This window comes from Pelobates fuscus, chromosome 4, assembly GCF_036172605.1.
Source record: "Pelobates fuscus isolate aPelFus1 chromosome 4, aPelFus1.pri, whole genome shotgun sequence".
NCBI classification, from domain to species: domain Eukaryota; kingdom Metazoa; phylum Chordata; class Amphibia; order Anura; family Pelobatidae; genus Pelobates; species Pelobates fuscus.
In genome coordinates, this window is record NC_086320.1 from 51,933,368 (window position 1) to 51,953,954 (window position 20,587).

General features: G+C 39.1%; 1 protein-coding gene across 2 annotated transcripts in view; it reads left to right on the forward strand.

Moving 5' to 3' along the window:
• OXR1 (oxidation resistance 1) overlaps window positions 1-20,587 on the forward strand; it is a 520,724-nt gene that overhangs the window by 248,161 nt on the left and 251,976 nt on the right. For both annotated transcript variants that reach the window (XM_063451172.1, XM_063451173.1), the window contains exon 3: window positions 8,841-9,031. In XM_063451172.1, the coding sequence (XP_063307242.1) occupies window positions 8,841-9,031 (191 nt within the window). The remainder of the gene's footprint in view (window positions 1-8,840; window positions 9,032-20,587) is intronic.

Sequence of the window (20,587 nt, forward strand, 5' to 3'; positions counted from 1 at the left end):
CAGAAGGGAGATCAGAGATCTCCCTCTCCGGCCCGCTCGAGTGTACTGCTGGCAGCCGGCAGAGTGGGTAGGGAGAGACGACCAAGGGGAGCTCTAACCAGCTGCTCCGCCGGGTTCTCATCTCGCGAGCTCGGAGCAAAAGGTAAAGGTAAGCAGGGAGGGGGGATATCAAAATTACTATTTTTTTTTTATTTAAAAAAAATATATATATATTTATTATTCTACCCTCCAACCCCACAGACCAACAATCATTCTCCCCTATACACACACACACTGCCTCCATACACACACACTGCCCCGAATATACTCACACACTGCCTCCCCCACCCCCTCCACACACACACAAAGTGCACCCATCACACACACACACACACACACAAAGTGCACCTGTCACACACACTGCATGTCTTACACATACCATTGTTTTTTATTGCTGGCTGACGCAGGTCCGCAAAGTATTTCTCCTCTCTTCGCTGGGCTGTGGGTGCTAAAAGGTTGCAGAACACTGATCTAGAGTGTGGCTGCCTCCCCCCTTCTCAAGAAATGGAAAACCTCAATCATGTGTGAGCATGCTAAAGGCTTCAGCACAGCAGTCTCTGATCAGAGTATTCTCCAGGAAAGACTGAAAGTCAGTACTGGGAAAATAAATTAAGGGTTTACAAAGGCTGCAGACAAGCTATCTGCAGCTTTAGCAAGCTGTTTTAAGCTTCCTCCACCTCCCCCCCCCCCCCCCCCCAAAAAAAAAAAATCTTGCAGAAATGAATGCATGTTTATTTTTCATTAGGTACATATCTACACATTGTCTTTAATGCAGGTCATATTAGAAGAAAGTCCCATATTTTAACCGGCACAAAAATGGAGAACAGCTTGTGAATTTTAGATGTCTGATCTCCCTGTGGCCTATAACTAAGGGTGATCTGGCCAAAAATGCATTAGGCATTCCCTTTCTATTTTTTCATCAACCTATTATCTATTACTTTGAGCATATATAATAAAGATAATTGTTTTTATTTATTTTTTTTAATTTAATTTTTATTGAAATTTTTTTTTTAAACTTTCAATACAAATAGACATATAATGGTTCATCAATGGAACCGGTTACAAACAAACAAACAAACAACAATTATTGTGGGATACCTATCATACATCTATATTGAGGTTTCACAATTTTAACAAATAGCTATTGGACCCTATATCGCAGTACAATATTACCATAATATTTCAGGCTAAGCTAAGTCTGTCACACAGTTAAATTTGTTCAACAGTAGTTCAGCAAAAGTTATTTCGTTAGTCTGCGAAAAGACTCTAGAATACCTCAACCTTGTATCATTCTTAATAGGTCCTAGGATCCCATCCTGACCTTACACTTACTCTCACTTCCACTCTTGCATCTATACCATACATACCATGCATTCATGTGGGATTTGGGTTGTCTCATATATCTCATACATATAGAAAAGGACATAAAAAGGAAAAAAATAGTTTATACGCTCATGTTAACTCTTTACGGGAAAGTCATCCATTCTCCTTTATCCTTCTCTTACATTTACCTCTCTTTTTCCTTTTTTTTTTATTTTTTATTTATTTATTTTTTATTTATACTAAAGCCCGTTTAATATCCGTGATAAGACTCAGATAGAGATCCTTAGTTATATTTTTAGAATGCAAATTTGATGAGATCCCACCCATTTCCATCTCAATTTGTGTAATTATTTGGGTTTTCAATTGGTGCACATTTGGTACTAATGTTTGTTTCCAAGCCTTAGCAATCAATAATTTAGTAGCCGAAAGGCAATGAATTACCATATTCTCTGCTTTTTTATCTAGTTTCGTTCCATACAAATGTAATAATGCTATTTCAAGTTTATTACTCAGGCAAATGTCTCCCACCTTGCATATTAGTTTATATGAGAGATCCCACAAGGATCTTATTCTAGGACAGTTCCACCAAATATGCATCATAGAACCATCCATATGGAAGCATCTCCAACAATTGGGGGGATTGCTCTGGGAAATTTTATTAAGTCTACTTGGGACCATGTACCATCTATAGCTTACTTTGATGAAATTTTCTAATATATTTAAACAATGTATACATTTTTTTACTCTTAAGTAAGCATGACACCATTGTTTATATTGAATCTCAATACCCAAATCTCTTTCCCATTTTTTAAAAGCTGTAGGAATATCTGATCCATCTATATCCTTTAATAATTCCATTGTTGGAGAGTATTTGTTTTTAGCGGACTCGATTGAAAGGATCTTCTCAATCAAATTACCCGTATCACCTTTAGTAATTAAGACATATTCTTTCAAAAAACTTTTAACTCGAAAGTAGTTGAATAATTCTCTAGAAGGTAGGGATAGCATCTCAGATAGTTCCACGTAATCTTTTAGATACTTGTCTACATATAGGTCTTTAATTCGAATATTTTTTATTTTTATGCCAATTTATCAAATTCATATCTGTCATTATGAGTTCTAATGTTTTGAGGGATAAAGTGTCTGGTATCCTATTGTTAAACCCTAGCTTTCTCTTTAGTCTATACCATTCGCTCAGTGTCTGAGAGAGAATCGTGGATCTCGGGTTTGTAAAGCTTTTATTTTTTCCGATATTGTTCCAAAACAATATTTCTAGATTATCTATCCCCTCTCTATGTGTTTCTAGTTTATACCACGCCTGATCATTGATATCCACAATTTGTAGATTGGAAGCGTGGGTCATCATAATTTCTTGGTATGTTTGAATTATCAAGGGATTGATAATTGTTTTTAATGGAAATTTTCAGGCTGGTGATTATTGCTAACTGAACCTTTTAAGTTTTCCCAACCGCAGAGTTGTCAACTTTTATTTGTGCCCCATAATTAAAGTCCAGCTGTGTTAGAGGCCTGTCCATAGAGATATTTGGGTACTGAAGTTCTCATTCCCATTGCATAAATAGTTCTAATGTCCTTTTCTCTCCACTGGCCCAAATGTTCACCACATATTTGTACTGAAAGCAGGATTCAAGTGCGTTATGGCATCTTCTTCCTAAAGTTCTGAAATCATATCTAGTGTCACTGTCTGTGATGCATTTGTCAGAGATGGCGCAGTGAAGAGCATTTGCTTCGGAAAACAAAACTCTCCTGCTACCATCAGGGACACGTTTTGTCTTTATTTCATGTGATGGCTATGCATCGTTTGCTTCAAATAAATGTTACATGAGTAACCCTCCGTAAATGGTTAATACAATTAAGTAGACTTAAATAAATAGCAGACTTTTGCAGATTTATATATAAATTATATATTTTATATAATGTGAGTGTGTGAGTGGGGGAGTGTGTTCTGTTTAAATAATTTACCATCTAATTAACCTACCAAGCTATTTATTTTATGGGGGAAAAATATCACCATAGCATTTATCTGAAATATGGGCTGCATATGTGCTAAAACAGCAATTTTGTGCATATATGGACAAAACATATAAACATATAAATTATAATAATGCGAATGTACGCGATTTGTTGGTGGGGGTTTTTTTTAGTCTATTTCTTCATATTTTGTAGAAGTATTTGGAATTACATATATATATATTAAACATTTTATATTTATTAAATATTGTTATAAAACAAAATATATATTTAAACATATAAAAATATATAATAATATAAAAAGCCTATATTTCTAAAAATCTTCTATATAAAAATTCAAAGGGGTTATAAACATGGGGTAATCTCAAAATCAACATTAAGACCTTGTGGTATTAAAGTGTCTATATTAAAAATCCACTTCATTTCGGTTCTATTGAGTAAAGTGTCTAATGAAACACTAGGAGGCATGAAAGGTAAATGAGGGAACTTAATCACTGTCCCTCTCACTGTAGGAATGGTAATCACTGTCCCTCTCACTGTAGGAATGGTATGATTTTTAAAGTTTCCTTTACTGTTTGGAAGAAGGGGTAGGCTGTCCTTTTCAGAATATTTGGTTAGATTAACCCCTTAAGGACACACGACATGTGTGACATGTCATGATTCCCTTTTATTCCAGAAGTTTGGTCCTTAAGGGGTTAAAGGGACTCTCAAGGCAGAGGATTTTACTCACCTGGTTCCAGCGCCGGGAGCCTTGTGAAGCCGCGCCCCCTATTTCGTCAAAATGACAAAATAGGCGGGCGCGAGCAGGGAGCAATCAGACGCCTCCATTTGGAAGCGTCATTGCTCCCTTGTGCGCATGCACGGCTTCACTGCACATGCGCACATCCTTCAGAGGGTGGCATTCATGCCGCCCTCTGAAGTCCTGAGCGCACTACCGCGCTGTGTGCGCGGCCGCGAGCTGAGCTGACTGATAGCTCTGCTTGTGGTCTTTTCCCACCCCCTCTCCTCTGCTGACAGGCAGGAGAGAGAAGGCACGCACACAGTGCCTTCTCTCTCCTGCACACGTCAGACATATTTTAATACGTTTGACGTGTACAAGGCCTTTTTAGGGCCCTACATGATAGGAAGTCCCTCTGGTGGCCGTCTGAGTGACGGACACTGGAGGTATTCCTATCAATCAATGTAAACACTGTATTTTCTCTGAAAATACAGTGTTTACATTAGATTGCCTGCAGGGAGCTATAGCTCTCACCTGAACAACTACATTAAGCTGCAGTTGTTCAGATGACTATAGTATCCCTTTAAACTTATGGAATGAGTTTTAGGTGGAGGAATGTGTTGCTGGTTGTGATTGCTGGAGAATACGCTGATCTCTTGTAGGTCCCCCTTGTACTGCCAAAACAGCTCTGATGCATTGAGGCATGGACTCCATAAGACATTAGCAGCAGATTCTTCCTGAAAGTCCTGCAAGTTGCGAGGTGAGGCCTCCATGGATCAGACTTGATGTTCCAGCACAACTCACAGATGCTCAATTAGATTGAGATCTGTGGAATTTGGAGGCCAAGTCAACACCTTGAACTCTTTGTGATGCCTCTCAAACCATTCCTGAAAATTTTTTGCAGTGTGGCAGGTTGCATTATACTGAGAGGCCACTGCCATCAGGGAACACCATTGCCACGAAGGGGTGTACGTGATCTGCAACAATCTCTAGGTGGTGGTACATAAATGCCAGAACATTGCCCAGAGCATAACAATGAAACCACCGGCCTGCCATCTTCCTATAGTGCATCCTGCTGCCATTTCTTCTCTAGGTAAATGACACATGTATCCTGCCATCCAACTGATCTACAAGAAATCATGATTCATCAGACTAGGCATTTTTCTTTTATTGATCCACAGTTCAGTTATGATGCTTAGATTCTCATTGAAGGTGCTTTCAGCAGTGGTCAGGGTCATCACAGGTACCCTGACTTGACTGAGGTCACCCAGCTCCATACATAGCAAACTGTGATGCACTGTGTGTAATGACAACATTCTATTTTGTCCAGCATTATGTTTTTCAGCTATTTGAGCTACAGTAGCTTTTCTGTGTGATCAAACCAGACGGGCTAGCCTTTGCTCCCCGCTTCCATCAATGCGCCATTGGCGCTCATGACCCTGATGCTGTTTAACAGGTTGTCCTTCCTTTTGCACCACTTTTGGTAGATACTAACCACAGCATATTGGGGACTCCCTACAAGATTTGCCGATTTGGAGATGCTCTGACCCAGTCGTCTAGCCATCACTCTATGGCTCTTGTCAAAGTCACTCAGATATTTTTGCTTGCCCCTTTTTCCTGCTTCCAACACAAGGCGTTCAAGAACTGTCTGTTCACTTGCTGCCTAATGTATCCCACTCCTTGACAGGTGCCGTTGTAACAATATAATCAATGTTATTCACTTCACTTGCCAGTGGTTTTAATGTTGTGGCTGATCAGTGTGAATGTAGGTAAGTGAGACTTCATGGACTAAAAGTGTCACTTTAGTCCTGATGAATAAATAATTACTTCTCTTTAAATAAATGTATTTTTGTTTGTAATATCTGTTTTTCGTTCAGACATTAAACAGTTATTTATTTCATTATATTGGTTTAACTTGGCTCAGAGTATAATAGCATAAGGAAGGCTTATCATACGGAAACAGACATTGAAGTAAGTCACTGAACAGCGAAAGAGGAGAATGGCAGATTTAGAATCCTCAGAGCTTCAGACAATTCCTCAGATACTTAATCACAGTCTAGTAAAACTGTCAATCAATAGTTTTATCAAAACTTTTTTTTTTATAAGGAACTCGCAATCTCCGTGTTTTATCATGCTGTAGTAACCCAGCCGTTGAATTTCAATTTCTGATTAAATAAATGCATTCAGTACTGTTTATAGTTTACCGTCTAATGCTCCCATATTTAAATAAATCAGGTATGGTTTAACACAGGTTATCCAGGGCATTAATGTTTTGTAAGCTGAAAGGACTGGTTAAATACTCAAATCCAGCCAGTTTGAACCCTATGACCCTCCTCCACAAGTCCTTTTATATAAACTATTATCGAAAACCTCGATAATTTGCATAGGGTATTGGGATAGTGTGCAGGTCACTTTTTATTTATTTCTCAAAACTCACCTTACTACTCGTGATCATAACATATATCAAGAAAGAGACTTTATATTTATCTGTATGAATAGATAGTAACAGCTTTAATAATCAAAAACTCTGGTGAAAACACTGAAGGTTCTAAAATGAGTTATTCTTAAAAGTCTGTTAAAATATTGGTAATAGTTATTATCATACCGGCAAACTGACTCTGAGAGTAACTTGGTTTAACACAAGTCATTTGTTATAGCTGCAAACAGCAAAACCTCATGGCTGTAAATATGCTAAAACTTAAAAAAAACTTAAAATGTGGTAGACAAGTGTCAAAGCAGGTAAGGAAAAAATGGTCCAACCAACAGGAAGTCCTGGCGTATGGGTTCTTCTCCCACTTAACATGCAAATGCTACCATAACACAGAGTACACATGCGGGACAAGTATTCAAAAATTACCACACTCCACCTACTCAGTTAAGAGACATCCTTTACTGAATAGGAAGTATCAAAAATGCATTAGAACACAATGTCCAGAGAGGGGAGGGAGCAGAACACTAGCTTTGTATATGACCTTGCATATCTGAATTTTACTCTGTGCACTGTGATTGGTTGGTGTGTAAAACTAGCACTATAATCCTCCTTAACCCACCCAAGCACTGTAAGGGATGAAAATCATTTACTGTGCTTATCCAATTCCAGTGCCAATCTCCTTTGGCACTGGGGGCTCCTCCTCCTCCAATGTCACCCGACTTTCCTACAGGGATTTCACTGATGCTGGATGTCCTTATGCAGAGCGTGAGGACGTCTAGCGTCAGTTAGGTGACCAAAAGTCGCCTAGCAAGCAGGAAGTGCCTCTAGTGGCTGTCTGATTCTCAAAAACTACACTTATTAGCATTGCAGGGTTAAGGGGACAGGGACAGGGATACTGCACTTGGACCACTTCAATGAGCTAAAGTCGTCTGGGTGTCTATATAGTCCCTTTAAAGTAGAACTAGTTTGTATCTGATACCCACCTGTCTGCAAGTCTATGTGAATTCTGGAATTGTTTACAAAATGACAGCGTTATCAGTGTCCCCATTTCTTCAGGTTCAGTTCTTATGCCTTGGAAGATCCATTTCTATGTTGGGGCACTGTATATGTTTGAACACTTTTACCTTTTCTTTCCTCTAGTTGTAAATCACTGTTTTACTATCAGCCATGTCTGAATCATGATGACTTTGTTCTTGATAATTTTTTTTTACTGATTGCATATTTGTATATTACTGATTGTGTTTGAAAAAAAATATAAATATATATATATATATATATATATATATATAAAAAAAATATTTAAAACAAAAAAAAATGTGGGCCATGTGAAGAGTTATATAATGAGATTGTCTCTGTTAAGCTTTTTTTGCAATTGCCCAGGTTCTTACATGTTCTGATTATGGAACAGTGTTCTGTGTATTTCATTGATAAATATAACGAGTTGGAAAGAAAGAAATAATTCTCAGCTAGGATATCATTTGGATCCCATGCAAAGTAATTACATAATGTAAATTTATTGGGATTTCAGGTAGGAACTCTTGAATTCAATTTAAGTAAATGTTTCTGTAATTTGCAAACAAATCACCTGTCAACCCAGGTGTCCTTGTGTCAAATTGTTTTTTTGTTTTTTTTTTTATCCCCAGTTACAATGAATGATTATTTTTCTTACATGCAGGCTTTATTACTATGATTTATCCCTCCTTGACACTGTAAATTGTTGTTGTTTTCCATGCTATAAATAACCTTGCACTCATTCACACTAAAAACATATTTTACTAGTATACTATTATTTTAGACATCCTTCTGAGTGAACCATTTAATAGAATACGGTATATTAAATTGTGCCGATCGTGTTTTCAAACCTCGATATTGCACAGTGAGTGCCATCACAATGTGCAATAAAAATCAGATTTTCTACATCCCTCCAGAGATTAGTGGGAGTTGTACTCCTGGGCAAGGGAATGCAATTTGCATTTTTCTATCATTAATAATCATTACATAAACTATAAAATGAATCCATAGCCTTTAAAAAAAAAAAAAAAAAAAAACATAAAAAAATGGAAAAATAAAATAAAATACATAACAAGTATTTATTAGTGGGAAAACATTGCCATCATGATATTCTGGAGATATTCATAAAATATTCCACTATCTTGTAGTGTCTGATATTATTTTCCCGTAATTCATGGTTCACTGATATGTTAAAGTAAAGGTGATATTGTATGTTGATAAGGCAGGAAGCTATAGACAATAAAAACATGTGACTTTATGTACAGTGGCCTTTAATCCATTCCTCCTCCATGCTGCATTGAGGGACATAATGTGTTCCTTATATTTCAGGTTGAAGAAAAAGTCCCAATCTGTGGATATTACCTCTGCGAGCTACAATCCTCTGGCAGATATACCAGCACCACAAACAAGTAAGCTGCCACCTCTTGGAAAATCGATCTCAGAAGAAGAACACAACAACACCACCAATGCGCAAAAGCGCCATCCAAGGAGAGGGGATCTGAAGAGATGCTACACCATTGGTGAGTTTATTAAGATATTTTCTGCAAGGTGGGACATTTTATTTGGACATGTTATTCATGTGAAGTTTAAGCATTGGTGCGAAAAGCTCATGTTTTTATTTATGGCTCTCAAATGGTCAAATTGGTAAACGTGAAAGGGGGTGTGAATGTGTCTAAAATGTGACCCCAAGTTGACCGTCATGCTTTATTTCCCAAAACTGACTCTGCCAAAAGAAGACTTATTTGCTATTAAACCCAAGAAGCGCACATCAACATTTAATCGAAAATGTTCAATAAATCACCAAGATCATGGTGTTGCGTACTCCGAGGAACAAAAGGAAATAATCAACCATTCATAACTATTCACTTCCTATCCTGCTTCTCATTATAGACTCTGAAAAACATATTCAATGATAAAAATGGGTTAATATCACTCCTGCTAATATAATGTTGTTGATGACTCTTTATGTAAACCGAACATTTCGGTGAAACAGTTTAATGACATAAATGTTAATAAGTGCAATATATTCTTTAGTCTCTGTGTGTTTAAATCTTTTACTTGTGTATGAGATAGGCCCCTAATTTTATGCCTATAAAAACCTAGAGCCGGGGAGCTGCCAGGGAGAATGTATCTAATATATTGGATAATTTGAGAAAGTTTTGCAAAAAAAAAAAAAAAAGGTTGACATGAGGTTGAACTTTAATTCAAGATAATGATCCTGGGCAATTTGCTAGTACTGTGGCAAACTGTATGGAGAGACTAAAATAATGTTTTAGCGAAAGGAGATTTGAGAAAAGTGATGTGTAATTGCTTGCTTGCCTGAACAGTGAAACAGAAATGGTAAATATAAAATCAGCTGCGGGAGTGCATTGAGAAATGTACTGATTAGACAGCTGTGTACTGTGTGCTGTAGGAAATTAAAATTGTAATGCTTGCTGCACAAGGTTGCAACAAAAGACCTTGTGAATAATGGGTTGAGACTGTAGCCAGATTCTTTAAAGAGTTAAAGAGGCTCTTTCACTAGGAGAGAGATGGCAATTTACAGCCTGGGGGGCAAAAACTATTTAGTGGCCAATAGTGCAATTTTACCAACTCACCCATTAATATCTACAATACATACAAGAGCACAAACAAAATAGATGTGTTGATAGACATACAGGACAAATAAATAGAAAGAATTAAAGTGCTATGTACTTGAGCAGTTAGATGTGAAAAGTGGTTAGACAGCAGCCCGGGGAGCAATTGCCCTACCCACTAGACTATCACTAATCAATAAGGTAGATCTCCTCGAGCAGGCAAGCATTTAGTAAAGGAGTTCTGAAGGATGTTTGAGCAAAAGAACACTATTAATGCATTAAATGCATAAACCTTGTATATCATTCCAAAAAATATTAAATGCATAAACTTGGTATATCGTGCCAATAAGCAGCAAATGCATAAACGTGATCATGACAAGGAAGGGACGAGGACTCTATGGAAACAAGCTAGGACCCACCTCTGTTCCCTGGCTCTCCAATCAGGGCAGGGCAGGAAAGGACTGGTTTTAGCCACATCCACAAATATGGCTGGCTTTAGCTGGATTACCGGCCGTGCCGGTAAAATACCGTTGGTCAGTATGGCTGGAATTTTGGGCAACTTGCGGGGCACATGCCCAGGTCAATCAAATATATAAGACAAAACATTTTATGCTTGTTTAAAACTAAATATTATAGATTTGAGGTTGACAAAAGTTGACAAATGGCAAAGCTCCACCATCAAGTTTTGTCCAATCCCAGTTGACGGCTGGGGGATTATGACATCAATCTATGGAAGCTTCTGCATTTTTGTGTAATCCTCAATAGACCTCACTGCAGGCTCTTGGCAAATGAAGTGCCAGGAACCAAAGAGGAAAGCTGCATGAAGAAGACGGTGGCCATGAGGAAACCCTTCACTCTACATCCACTGAACCCACACCAGATCTGTCACGCTCAGGGATCTGTGAACTATGCAAATATCCCCAAAAGTGATAGATCTGCTTTAATACAAGATAACAACATAGTAAAAGCAATAAATGAGTCTTACCACACATAGCCTACTATATTGCCATACAAATAGCTATATGCATGTTAAATACAGACAGACTCATATAAGATATTACAATTTACTAAAGTGTAGGCATTTAAAGCAATAGATTTGTGCAAAAAAATAATATTCTACAAGGTCCTAGTTTAGAAATATAAAATATGTTTGTTATTGTTATTTATTAACATGGCAGCAAAGAAAAAAAATTCCTGCTTGCAAATCCTAAATAAGCGAGATTTGAAATGAGAACCAGTTATACGGAAAGTTGAAACTGAAGGAACTGCGTACCCCTTGTCTGTTCAATCATAGACTGAACTGGAAATTTGTACCGGAAAATATGAACAGAAAATTTAATTCTGCTATAGGGAGACGTGTGCATGGGTTGATAATGTATCCTCCTATCATTAGTAAAATGTATCTTTTCCATCCCTAAACTAGGAATACATGTTAAGAAATAAGAAGCAGACATGTCTAAGTCATGCTCTTTGTGAGGTGTGGCTTCCATGGATCAGCTTTAGGCACCCACAGATTCTCAATTGGATTAAGATCTAAGGAATTTGGAGGCCAAGGCAACACCTTGAACTCTTTGTCATGTTCCTCAAACCATTGTTAAACAATGTTTGCAGTGTGGCAGGGTGCATTATTCTGCTGAAAGAGGTCACTGCTATCAGGAAAAACCATTGCCATGAAGGAATGTACGTGGTCTGCAACAATCTATAGGTGGATGATATGGGTCAATGTAACATTAACATTAATGCCCGGACTCACGTTTTTCCAGCAAAATGTGTTCTGACAGCTTTCTATCATGGCCAGCATTAAGTTTCTCATCAATTTGAGCTACAGTTGCTCTTCTGTGCGATCGGACCAGTTGGACTAGCCTTTGCTCCCTATGTGCATCAATGAGCCTCGGGCGCCCATGACCGTTCCTGTTCACTGGTTGTCTTTCCTTGTCCTTCCTCTTACTCCTTTTGGTAGGTATTAGCCACTGCATGCCGGGAACACCCAAAATGACTTGCTGTCCTGTTTCCAACACATGAAATTCAAGAACTGACTGTTCACTTGCTGCCTAATATATCCCATCTCTTGACAGGTGTCACTGTAATGATATAATTAATGTTATTCACTTCATCTGTCAGCGATTTTAATGATGTGCCTGATCAGTGTATTTGGTTTGATTTGGAATGTGATGTAGTTAAAACTAAATCATGATACATTGCATTGGGTGTATATTATTTTTCAAACAAGATGTTTTTCTTTTCTGAAAAATTATAAATTTATTTTTACCTTAACTTACTTGGTAACTATCTTAAAGGTGAACTAGAAAGAACACAAGGGCCAGTGGTGTATCCTGGTTTTGTGCTGCCCTAGGCAGGACAAAACTCAGCCCCTCCTCCCCCCCACCCCCACGCGCCACCCCCACCAAACCCTTCCCCCCTGCCCCGCATTCTAAATACACACACACAAAAAATGGGTCGCAAGACAATACACACACACATTCACTGACAGAAACACATACTCACTAACAGACACTCACTAACAGGCAAACACACTCAAACTCAGTGACCCCCCCCCACACACACACACACTAACAGACAGGCACACACTGACAGACAGACACACACGCTAACAGGCACACACAGTAACAGACAGACACTAACAGACACACACATTAACAGACACCGACAGACACTAACAGACAGACACACACACTAACAGACAGACACTAACAGACACACACTAACCAACACACACTAACAGACACACACACTAAGAGACACACACTAAGAGACAGACACTAAGAGACAGACAGACACTGACAGACACACACACTAAGAGACACACACTAACAGACAGACAGACACTGACAGACACACACACACTAAGAGACACACACTAACAGACAGACACTAACAGACACACACACACTAGCAGACAAACACACTCACTCACATTAACACTCACTTTTTTAATTTTATTTATTTAACCCCCCACCAGCCTCCTTACCTTTACTGGTCGGGCTGTTGGGCGGGCGGCGGCGCTGGCGAGGGAGCACTTTCCCCTGAGCTCTCTGCTCAGCTCCCTTGCGCGCCGCCCGCAGAGTGAGGCTGGGAGCCGGAACATGACATCATATTCTGGCTCTGCCTCCCAGCCTCACTCTGCGGGCGGCGCGCAAGGGAGCTGAGCAGAGAGCTCAGGGGAAAGTGCTCCCTCGCCAGCGCCGCCCGCGCCTAGCAGCCAGCCCATCCGGCATGTCAGTTAGCCGCAAGGCTAACAAGGCATTTGCCCTGGGCGTTTGGGGGCGGCAAAGGCGGCTTTTTGCCGCCCCCTGGAAAATGCCGCCCAAGGTAAATGCCTTGTTTGCCTCGCGGCTAATACGTCCCTGACAAGGGCAGCAGGTAATTAACGTACAAAATAATATTGACAGATAACAAGAGATGAGGAAGTAAGCTCAAATGAGCTTACAATCTATATACCTATATTTTCCTTGAAAAGAGTTAACAAAAACCAATGGACAGTTTTAAATTAAAAAGGCTTCCTTTAAGTGGCTTTGTACTTAGAATTAATAAGTTTTAACCTAACAGAGATGGACTTGCTTGTCACTGAACTTATCATAAAATAAATTGTATTCTGCAAATTGTTAACAAGGGAACTTCTTTGACCTATGATTGATAGAGGATGCCCTGAGGGCCAGTACCACCTACACTTTGACTATTATTCCATGGACTTCTGAAACTTCAGTGGGGAGTCACTAGAGGTGCAATATTGAAGTACGAACATATAATAGTTAGCAGACACAATGAATATATGGATAAATCTAACAAGCTAATAGTAGTTATTTAACACTTTCTTTGTCGTTTTGAGTTTTTACGCTTTCACAACATTTACATGCTGTATAATTTTATTTTGTAATTAGATAATGATTTTGTACATGATGGGGTCATTGAATGTAATGAGCCAGATTAATTCAGACGGATGTAAAAAGGTTAATAATTAAAAAATTAGACTGGTGGAAATACAATTATATTATTTATAAAGAAGGTTGCTGAAGGTTAAACAAATTAATAAAAATCGGACCAGGGAAATAATATTTCATGTTTGTAAAACAGAAGAAAAATGAAGGCGAAAACGCAAAATGTTTACATATTTAGATTACACATTAGGTTTCTATAGACAATACATTTCATGGAAACTGCCACCAAAAAATCTTCTGGAAATTCAAGTGGAAGATGAATGGGGCTTCTCCACATTCCATCTGGGAAGCCAACAAAAATAAAATGTATATTTATCATCGTATCGGTTTAATTTTTAAGACAAACTACTGCTTATATAAAAATAAATGAGCAATTTGACACAAACACCAAACAAGATCTAATTTGATATAGAGTTCGTTTAAATCTTTATGGTAGTTCTAAAGATGTCTCAACAGGCTTTTCATTGGAGCCAAACGGTAAGAAAAACAAAAGGACCCATCAGTCACTCATTGTTCTCATATTTGCAACTTTGTTTATGTCCTATTATCAGGGTAATTGTTATAGATTACTATTTACATTTATTTACAAAACTGTGGAAGTAGGACAATGTTACAAAAAGTGAATAAAGGGCAAGATCGCTCGTAAATAGTGCCTCTTATTTCTCTTTTGCTGCATGACGAATGCATGTCCATATAAATTACAATAAATTATATTTGTGTGTGTGTATACATTCATGTCCCCATTAAAAAATATGCTCTTCCAATGATGCAATAAATAAGGTGATGCCATATTGATCATGCACGACAGCAACAGCACAAACCCCCCAGAAGAACAGACACAGCATTGGAATAGAAGACAGTAAACTAACGTTGGGGTTGGGGTTTTTAGAGTTGTGGTCATTGTAATGTTATGGGGTTTAGATTTATGGTACCTGGACAAATGGGTTTAGGGATTGGATAAGCGGGGCTTGGAGCTGGTAGCTGTATCCGGCTGAGAATTATGGGAGCTATAGTTCACTATAATGACTCACTAAGTCACTAAGTAAAAGTTTCTATTAAAGGGACTAACTAACTATAGGTTTCTATTAAAGAGTCCTATTAAAAGAACTCTTTATGCACCCATATCACTGCATATCAATGTAGTGATCTGGGTGCCATGTCCCTCTGGTCTTACCATGCTTGTGAAAATATTGCCGTTATTCAGGAAAAGCAATGTTTAATTTGCAGTGTTTAAATGCCTCTAGTGGATGTCTTATTGACAGTAAAACTAACTCTTTCAACCCTCACATAGTGTGGGAGGATAGTGCAGTTCAAGAAAAACGATAGCGTTAGGAATACATGTTTGTACTCGTAACGTTATAGTATTCCTTTAAACCTCAACATAAGTACCCATTAACCTAAAAAAATCCCTCTATACCCACCACTTAGGGTACACTGCTGTACCCCTATTAAAACAACACGTTTTTGTGATTGCATAATTCTACAGTAGCAGTGCAGTATCATTATTGCCCTGTCCTAATATTTGCAACTTTTTCAGGGTTATGAAGTGAATCATACATCTAATCAAACATGCAGTGGTAAACATTCAACACATTTTCTGCTTTTATGTGATTTAACTGAGAACGTGCAAACACAGACATGAAGAATTTCTGCATGTTCTTCATAAAAGTATTTTTAAAAATTACAACTAAATTAAATGTATCCCAAAATTGTGGGAAAATTCTGCATATTCCCCTTAATTCAATTTTAGGTAAAACACTTTGAAATGTTGGCAAGAAATTCACATAATGAAATAGTCAGTGCCATTTAGGTTCTCTAGAAAATGCTTGCTTAAAGGATCACTATAGGGTCAAGAACACAAACATGTATTCCTGACCCTACATTGTTAAAACCACCATCCAGCTCCCCAGGACCCCTCATGCCTCCATAAATATAGCAAAATCTTACTGTATTCAAGCCTGAAGCTGTAACTCTGCATGCTGTTAGACTCAGAAAAACAAACAGTCTGCTGACATCATCAGAAGTGGTAGCCTGATCCAATCACCATTCTTCCCCATAGGATTGGCTGAGACTGACAAGGAGGCAGAGTCAGCATGATTCAAACACAGCCCGGGCCAATCAGCATCTCCTCATAGAGATGAATTGAATCAATGAATCTCTATGAGGAAAGTTCAGTGTCTGCATGCAGATGGAGGAGACACTGAATGTTTGGATGAATTTTAGGCAGCCATGACCCAGTAAGGATCTCTAGCAGCCGTCTAAGGAGTGGCCAGTGAAGTTATCACTAGGCTGTAATGTAAACACTGCATTTTCTCTGAAAATACAGTGTTTACAGCAAAAAACCTAAAGGTAATGATTCTACCCACCAGAACAAATTCAATAAGCTGTAGTTGTTCTGGTGACTATAGTGTCCCTTTAATTTGAAAAATATTATAAAAAAAACCTCATAAATATCTCAATGTATTTCTACAATGTCTAACCAAACAAATAATCATCTGTCCTTATTATCAATGTTAAGGCAATACAACCATCAAGTCCACAAAAAGATATCTATAAATGTACTCTAGTACCATTCTATATTGCTTTATAGCAGCTTTCGATGCTTGAGAGCCATACCTTACTAACTCTGCATGAGACTCTTTAATAACCTTAGACTTTAGAAAGATATCTTGGGACAATACTAACTGAATAAAGTATTCCTACTCATTCACACTGTGAAGGGAATTCGTTTCTGCCTCACTAATCTGAAAGGGCAAGTGTATTTTAGATACCAAAGATTCAGAGCTTTGCTCGAAACATATGGCAGAGTTCTACATCAACAGGAGAAAGAATTTCATTTTACAAGGTTACAAGGTGATTATGTTAAGTGTCTGTAAATTGCAGAACCCTCAGAACAGAGTGTACTTCTATGATGTTTTGCGTAAAAAAACTAGGTATAATGCACAAAAAAATGCTCGAATTTTGGTATGATAAATGAAATAAAATTATATGTGTTATGTTTATATGTTTTAGGTTTTCAGGTTATATGACTATATGATAATATATCCCAAATTAATTGATTGTTAAATGCAGTAGCATTGATCAGGGATGGATGTATCGGTAGCATCTGCCGAGGGGTGCCTGTATACTAGAAGATAATGCTCTGACTAATTTTTAGATAAAAGGGAGAATATTTTCCGACCATAAAGGACCATCTCTAAATCTGGATCCTCTGACTATTCCCTTTTTGCCACACGAAATCCTTCTCTTCCCACCAGCCTCAATCTTCTATCAACTTCTGCCTCTCACCCTTCAGGGCCTTATCTCACCTGCATTGCCACATCCTGACTTTCATGGCCCCTGCGATTCACCTAATAACTATGAGAGAGAGGTGTAAATGAAGCTGATGGCACAAATATAACATTAATGCATGCATTTGATAGGTTTTGACCTCATTAATATGCAGCAATTGTGCAGAATGTTGCACCTTAAACCTGCCTCTTTAGCCACACCCCTTTACTCCAGAAAGAGACTTCCTTATCGAATGTATGTACACAGCTCAGTCACTGACAGTGCTGAAGGATCTGAACAACAAAGCAACCTGTATTAGAATGAGAGCACAGCCAGGGAGGTACACAGTAAGGATATCACTATCTGTTTTTAGTTTATCTGACTGTCTACAGCCAGGTTGTGAATTAAAAAGGGCTGTTAAGGGCTGTGACTGTATACATACATTTGATAAGGACGTTTTTTTTCTGGCATGCCTGGGGGTGGCTAAAGAGACAAGCTTTCGGTGCAGAATTTTGCTAAATATTTATTTTTGGTGGAATAACTACAAATATTGCATGCAAAAATGTCAGGGCTCGAGTCCTGCAGGAACGCGTGGGAATGGCGTTCCTGCACTTTTTTCACAGCAGGAACGCCGTTCCCCCTGCAGGCACTCAGGGGGCGGCAAAAAATGCCGCCCCCAAATGCCCTCTGTTCCCCCGGCGGGCTGCTCTCTCCCTGTCATGGGGGGGCCACCTGATTGCCTGCCCCCCCCCCGGGCTGCTCTCTCGCTGTCACACGCGGCGAGGGAGCTGTGTCCTCTCTGCTCCCTCTCGCCGCGCGCCGTTTTCTGATGCAGAGCACCGGAATATGACGTCATATTCCGGCTCCCTGCATCAGCAGACAACCCATGCGGCGAGAGGGAGCAGAGAGGACACAGCTCCCTCGCCGCGTGTGACAGGGAGAGAGCAGCCCGGGGGGGCAGGCAATCAGGTGGCCCCCCCATGACAGGGAGAGAGCAGCCGGGGGGCAGGCAATCAGGTGCCCCCCCATGACAGGGAGAGAGCAGCCCGCCTCACTGCAGCCCCACTGGACCCCAGGGACCCATCCATGCCAGCTTTCCTAAAAGGTAGGGAGGCTGGGTGGGTGGGCAATGTTAATTTGAATCATTTGTATATATGTATGTCTGTGTTTATGTCTGTTAGTCTATGTATGTATGTGTGTGTGTATGTCTGTTAGTGTATGTGTGTATGTCTGTTAGTGGATGTCTGTAAGTCTATGTATGTGTGTGTATGTCTGTTAGTCTATGTGTGTGTGTGTGTGTATGTCTGTTAGTGTATGTGTGTGTGTATGTCTGTTAGTGTATGTGTGTATGTCTGTTAGTGTGTGTGCGTGTGTATGTCTGTTAGTGTGTGTGTGTATGTCTGTTAGTCTATGTGTGTGTGTGTATGTCTGTTAGTCTATGTATGTGTGTGTATGTTAGTTCATGTCTGTTGGTGTATGTGTGTGTTTGTGTCAGTGTGTGTGTGTGTATGAGTGTATTTACGTCTGTTAGCGTATGTACGTGTGTGTGTATGAGTGTATGTGCTTCTGTTAGTGTATGCATGTTTGAGTGTATGTGCTTCTGTTAGTGTATGCACGTGTGTGTGTGTGTATGTATAAGTGTATGTGCTTCTGCTAGTGTATGCACATGTTTGCGTGTATGTGCTTCTGTTAGTGTATGTTTGTAAGTGTCTGTCAAATCAGTGAGAGTCTGTTTGTCATTTAGTGTGTGTGTGACTATTAGTGTGTGTCTGTCACTGTGTTTGTGTGTGTCTCTCTGTCAATGAATGTGTGTGTGTGTCAAATCAGTGACGTCTGTGTGTTTGTCACTGAGTGTGTGTGTTACTGTCAGTGTGTATCTGCCAGTGTGGGTGTCTGTCAGAGAGTGTGCTTAGAGGGACACTATAGGCACCCAGACAACTTCAGCTCATTGAAGTGGTCTGGGTGCAGTGTCCCAGTCCCCTTAAACCTGCAAGTGTAATTATTGCGGTTTCTCAGAAACTGCAATAATTACCTTGAGGGGTAACTCCACCTCTAGTGGCTGTCTATCAGACAGCCACTAGAGGGACTTTTGGGTGGTTAGGTGACCAAAAGTCGTCTAACTGATGCTGGACGTCCTCACCCTGTGCATGAGGACATCCAGCATCTGCTAAATACCCATAGGATTTTAACCCCATCAGTGTCGAGTGGGGGAGGGGAGGACATGAGGGAGGGGGGGCACTACAGGGAATTATAGTGCCAGGAAAACAGCTTTGTTTTCCTGGCACTATAGTATTTCTTTAAAAGGAGCAGGAAAAGGTGGAGTCTAAAGAGGAAGGGTTGGGTTCTTAATCAGGAAGTGGTGCGCCCTTGACAGGAAGGGGTGGTAAATTTAGATTAGGGGGTGCTCAGGTATAGTCATGCCTAGGGCAGCACAAAATTAAAATACACCACTGTGTGAGTGTCTGAGTATGTGTGTGCATCTGTGAGTGTCTGAGTGCATGTGAGTGTATGTGTGTGCACGCGTTTATATATGCATACGAGTGGGGTTTTTTTTGGTGGGGGGGAGTTCCCACACTTTTTTCCCCAGGACTTGACCCCTGAAAAATGTACAACATATTAATTAAACCAAAACGCAAATGTTGTATTGGTACCTTGACTGTCTGTTTAATGTATTTGAACAATAAACATGCATTTCCAACAGTAAAATGCATCCAAAGGAGCAGAAAAAAAATAAAGTTTCAAGTCACAGAATTGTCTTTGTAGACAGAATAAATAAAATAGTTACTAAACTCAACCTTTATTGGATACAGATAGAGCCATGACAACAAAGGGTTAACCTCGGAGCAAAAGTTCCCTTCATTTATTTTTCATTTTATTTTTAATGGTGTTTCATGATATTATTTTATGTTCATTGTTTGGTCATAGAGATAAAACCAAGATTATAATATTAAAGAGAGGGAAAAAAATTAAAGATTATTTTATACCGGCTGGCTCTTTCAGTGGAAAATAAAATAAAAATGGGTCAATGTTTGGTAGAATAAATTCTTAAAATCAAATCAGTAAGCCTTGGAAATACATTGTAAACTGTGCTAGTCAAAACATCTAACTATTAAAAAAAAATAAACATCTGGCATATAGAGTGCAAAGCATTTTACTGGTAACAGATTATGCTATGCCTCTGGGGGTCACAAAATGTGCATTAAATTCAAACACTTATTATAATTATTTTATATCCGTTATTATTTAATTATGGCTTGGTATAAGCTCAAATGGT